Source organism: Oncorhynchus kisutch, unplaced genomic scaffold (genome assembly GCF_002021735.2).
Source record: "Oncorhynchus kisutch isolate 150728-3 unplaced genomic scaffold, Okis_V2 scaffold3495, whole genome shotgun sequence".
In the NCBI taxonomy this organism is placed as follows: domain Eukaryota; kingdom Metazoa; phylum Chordata; class Actinopteri; order Salmoniformes; family Salmonidae; genus Oncorhynchus; species Oncorhynchus kisutch.
In genome coordinates this window covers 8,583-13,245 of record NW_022265440.1, presented here as the reverse complement: position 1 = coordinate 13,245, position 4,663 = coordinate 8,583, and the positions used below count along the sequence as shown (strand labels likewise).

The 4,663-nt window shown below is 42.1% G+C and overlaps 1 protein-coding gene across 1 annotated transcript; it reads left to right on the top strand.

Annotated features, from left to right (window-relative positions):
- Positions 1-2,248: 2,248 nt before the first annotated feature.
- LOC116371668 (dnaJ homolog subfamily B member 11-like) lies at positions 2,249-3,874 on the top strand (the record flags this gene model as incomplete). The annotated part of the gene is made up of 3 exons (XM_031820564.1): positions 2,249-2,361; positions 2,592-2,751; positions 3,135-3,874. Coding segments are annotated over 3 exons (338 nt in total), but the record flags the coding sequence as incomplete, so codon positions are not given.
- Between the last annotated feature and the right edge of the window lie 789 nt (positions 3,875-4,663).

Below are 4,663 nucleotides of genomic sequence, written 5' to 3'. Positions count from 1 at the left end.
CCAGAGGACATTTCTCCAAAAAGTACGATCTTTGTCCCCTTGTGCAGTTGCAAAACCATAGTCTGGCTTTTTTTATGGCGTTTTTTTTCCCCTTGCTGAGTGGCCTTTCAGGTTATGTCGATATAGAACTTGTTTTACTGTGGATATAGATACTTTTGTACCTGTGTCCTCCAGCATCTTCACAAGGTCCTTTGCTGTTGTTCTGGGATTGATTTGTACTTCTCGCACCAAAGTACTTTCATCTCTAGGAGACAGAACGCGTCTCCTTCCTGAGCGGTATGACGGCTGCTTGATCCCATGGTGTTTATACTTGCTTACTATGTTTATACAGATAAATGTGGTACCTTCAGGTGTTTGGAAATTGCTCCCAAGGTTGAACCAGACTTGTGGAGGTCTACAATTGTTTTTCTGGGTCTTGGCTGATTTCTGTTGATTTTTTTCCCCTCGTGATGTCAAGCAAAGAAGCACTGAGTTTGAAGGTAGGCCTTGAAATACATCCACAGGTACACCTCCAATTGACTCAAATGATGTCAAATAGCCTATCAGAAGCTTCTAAGTTTTTGTAAGCTGTTTAAAGGCACAGTCAACTTAGTGTATGTAAACTTCTGACCCACTGGAATTGTGATACAGTGAAATAATCTGTCTGTAAACAATTGTTGGAAAAATGAATTTGCATGCACAAAGTAGATGTCTTAACCAACTTGCCAAAACTATAGTTGGTTAACAAGGAATGTGTGGAGTGGATGAATAACGAGTTTAAATGACTCCAACCTAAGTGTATGTAAACTTCCGACTTCAACTATTTGGCATGGGTGTTGTTCGTCGAGGGCCAGCAAACCATGCCAATATATCCTCAACACCGGCTTCGAGGGCATTATCACTTTTATACAACAGGTTACCAACCTATTCAAATATTGATTGACATATTTTAATTTAAAGCATTATTTTGATGCATTTTTTTCATACTATTTAGTCCTTCCACAAGATATTGTCCCGAAACAAATCTAGGGTTGCTACCCAAACCGGATGGTCGTTCATTCTATTGTTCCGTTGCCAGAGACGCGACCCAGTCGTTCAGTCTTTTTGTTCTGTATCTATGGATGCGACAGTCGTTCGTTGTAAATGTACCATTGCCATACTGGCTGGCAACATTCTTAACCCTTGCTTGCTGGCTAGCCAACTACGGCTAACATATTCCCGTCAAACAGTGAATAACAAAAGGAGCTTCATTTGTTTAAGCTGTTTTCTCGTGACATTTATTTGGGTACATCCATAACAATGAGCTAATGAGGCACGATTTGACCTGGCATTAGAAAATGTGCTCTCTCGTCAGGACACTGTTCAGAGGATCTAGCCAAAAACACAGCTAACACAATCACTTCAAACTGAAGCTGGAAAGACTGCAAACTAGCTGCACTTCATTTAATTGATATATCCATAAAAACGATGCTAGCTGATTCATCATTTCGACTGGCTGAGAAAACGCTGCCTGCCTCCCTCTCTCGTCCCGACTGCCGACCCCTACACGTCCATTACTATGGGACAGTTGGAGATCTGAATACTGAAACAATGTTGCAAATGTCGGAGGGACAGACCGTAACACGGAACCCAAACCGGCTGCGCGCGTGCGCCATCGTGCATACATTTATTTTTTGTCCCCCCACACCAAACGCGATCACGACAAGCAGGTTAAATATCAAAACAAACTCTGAACCAATTATATTAATTTGGGGACAGGTCGAAAAGCATTAAACATTTGTGGCAATTTAGCTAGTTAGCTTGCACTTGCTAGCTAATTTGTCCTATTTAGCTAGTTTGCTGTTTCTAGCTAACTTGTCCTGGGATATAAACAGAGTTATTTTACCTGAAATAGGTCCTCTACTCCAACAATTAATCCACACATAATCCTTTCCAGGCGTTTTCTTCTCTTGACATTATATTGCGATTGGCAACTTTCATAAATTACTTGCATTACCGCCACCAATATTTATTTCTGCTCTAATTATGTTATTAACCAGTTTATAATAGCAGTAAGGCACTTCGGGGGGGTTTGTGATATATAGCCAATATACCACGGCTAAGGGCTGTATCCAGGCACTCTGTGTTGTGTTGTGTTTAAGAATAGCCCTTAGCGTGGTATATTGGCCATATACCACCCCCCCGGGCCTTTTATTGGTTAACTAACATCTTGTCAATTGTGGAAGCTGTTTTGTTGAAGCGTGATTTAGTAATGTATGTGTACTGACAGACATCCAGTGTTTGAGCGCGCGAGGAGATGACCTGTACACTAACGTCACCATCTCCCTGGTGGAGGCTCTCGTTGGCTTTGAGATGGACATCACACACCTGGACGGCCATAAGGTAACTATGGACGACTGAAGCTAAGAAATGCATGCATACACTTTTACTGCCATGTACTGAAATGTTTTGGGGAGGGGAGCTTGGGGAGCTTGTCTTGAGCCATCATTGCCCCATTCTCAAAAAGCACAAAAATATGCATTTTTTGTTCTGTCTAGAAAAGAAATTATTATTCATAATAATAAAGTGTATTCTAAGGAATCAGTGACACACTTTTGCTCCTCTGACTACAGGTCCACATTGTGAGGGACAAGATCACTAAGCCTGGTGCTCGGGTGTGGAAGAAAGGAGAAGGCCTGCCCAACTTCGACAACAACAACATCCGTGGCTCTCTCATTGTCTCCTTCGACGTTGAGTTCCCAGAGACACAGCTGAATGACAATCAGAAAGAGGGTAAGTAGGAGGCCGATAAAGATGGGTGGGGGGGATGTAACTTGTAATGTATTTTCTTATGAGTTTGATTTAATTAATGTTGCCAGGAGAAAGTAGACTGCATGTTATATATCAGAGCTGTTACATACGAGGTATGGGTATTGTTGATGCATATTAAGACTCAGAGGCAAAGGACATGCCCGTAGAACAGTCCCCCCCCCTCCCCCAAACTGTAAGCGACACATGTACATCTCAATAAATCGTCTTCGTATTGCTGACTTTACACCACTGACAGGGAGACAATAACGGAACACATTCACTTCTCAGATATGAAAGATTATGAAAGAATGTAATTATGATCATAACGGATAGTCATTTACAATTGAGGCTTGCTTTTGTTCCAGGAGTGAGGGCGATTCTGAAGCAGGCATCGGTACAGAAGGTTTACAACGGACTACAGGGATACTGACACACCAACAGACAGAATCTGGACTGAGTGCTGTGCTACAAAACACACAAAGGAACAAGCACAGGGGTGTATTTATTTTCAGATTGTTCTCAGGATGGGTTAACTTGATTTGGTTTTTTTTTAATATTCTACATTCTGAAGGTGACTTGACATTGTCTATTTTCTTTTAAAGAAGTCCTTGTTATATTTCACATTGACGGGGTGAAACTACACCGTATTTATACTTTTAATTTTCTTGCCCTCGTCCAAATTTTTACTACCACCATTTCTTTGTCACTCATTTTACGTTGTCTTTTTTAATTCACCTTCAATTTCAACTACTGTCATCCAATGTGAACCACTATCACAGACATGTTTGATTATCAAAGCCCACTATCTGATGTTAAACCTTTATCACACCTGACGGGACACTAAAAGAGGAGCTGGACTGAGGCAAAGGACTCTGAAATCAAAGGACCATTTCATGGCCCTCAGCAAGACTGGAATACTATTCGCCTCCCTGTTGTTCTGATAACTTTTACAGATGTAATACTGTACTAGGGAATTTCATCTTGAGTGATTTTGACTCCTCTGACACCTTAAACAATTCTGTCATTTATAGGTTTTCGGTCATATATGTTTTCAGTAATATCTCAAAACACTTTGTAAATAGGAAAGAAACTACATATTGTTATTTTTGTTGTTGCTTTTGTTGAGTTGGATCGTATCTTTAGATGTCTTCTTTGGGGGCAATGTCTTGAGTGTTATGTCTGTTGAAAGAGAGGTCACAGAGAATGGACCTGTTGAGCTGCCTTGCATAACCTCGTCATCAGGGTAGGATTTTACCATGGAGAGACACTCTGGCTCCACCCACCACCATCCACACCTCTTGCGCCTCCTTTCAGCCTGTTCTGCGTCCCAAATGACACCCTATTGACACCCTAATGACACCCCACCTGTATATTATACTACTTCCGACCGGTCCCCATGGGCCTCTGACCGGGGCCCCATGGGGCTCTGTTCAAAAGTAGGACACTAGATAGGGAATAAGGTTTCATGTCAGACACAGACCTAGGTTGTCTGGACTACTCTTCCTGGTGGAATGAGGCTACTGTTTTCCAGAGTGCTACAGTACAGGAGGAGAGAAGTGTACTTTCAGCTGAGAGTTCAATTAAAAGTTTATATAAATAATGACTCAAGGATTATTTTAGTGTGTCAATTTAAGGATGTCTCCAGCATGTCTATCAGTCACTATGTACATGGAGACCACAGGAGGTTGGTGGCACTTTAATTGCGGAGAACAGGCTGGTGGTAATGCCTGGAGAGGACTGGTATCAAACACAAGGGTTCCAGGTGTTAGATGCCATTCCATTTGCGCCGTTTCAGACATTATGTGCCATCCTCCCCTTAGAAGCCTGCTGTGGTAAAGACAAGCGAGCCAATATATTACCAGGAGAGGGCCCGACATGTCGCCAGGAGAGGGCC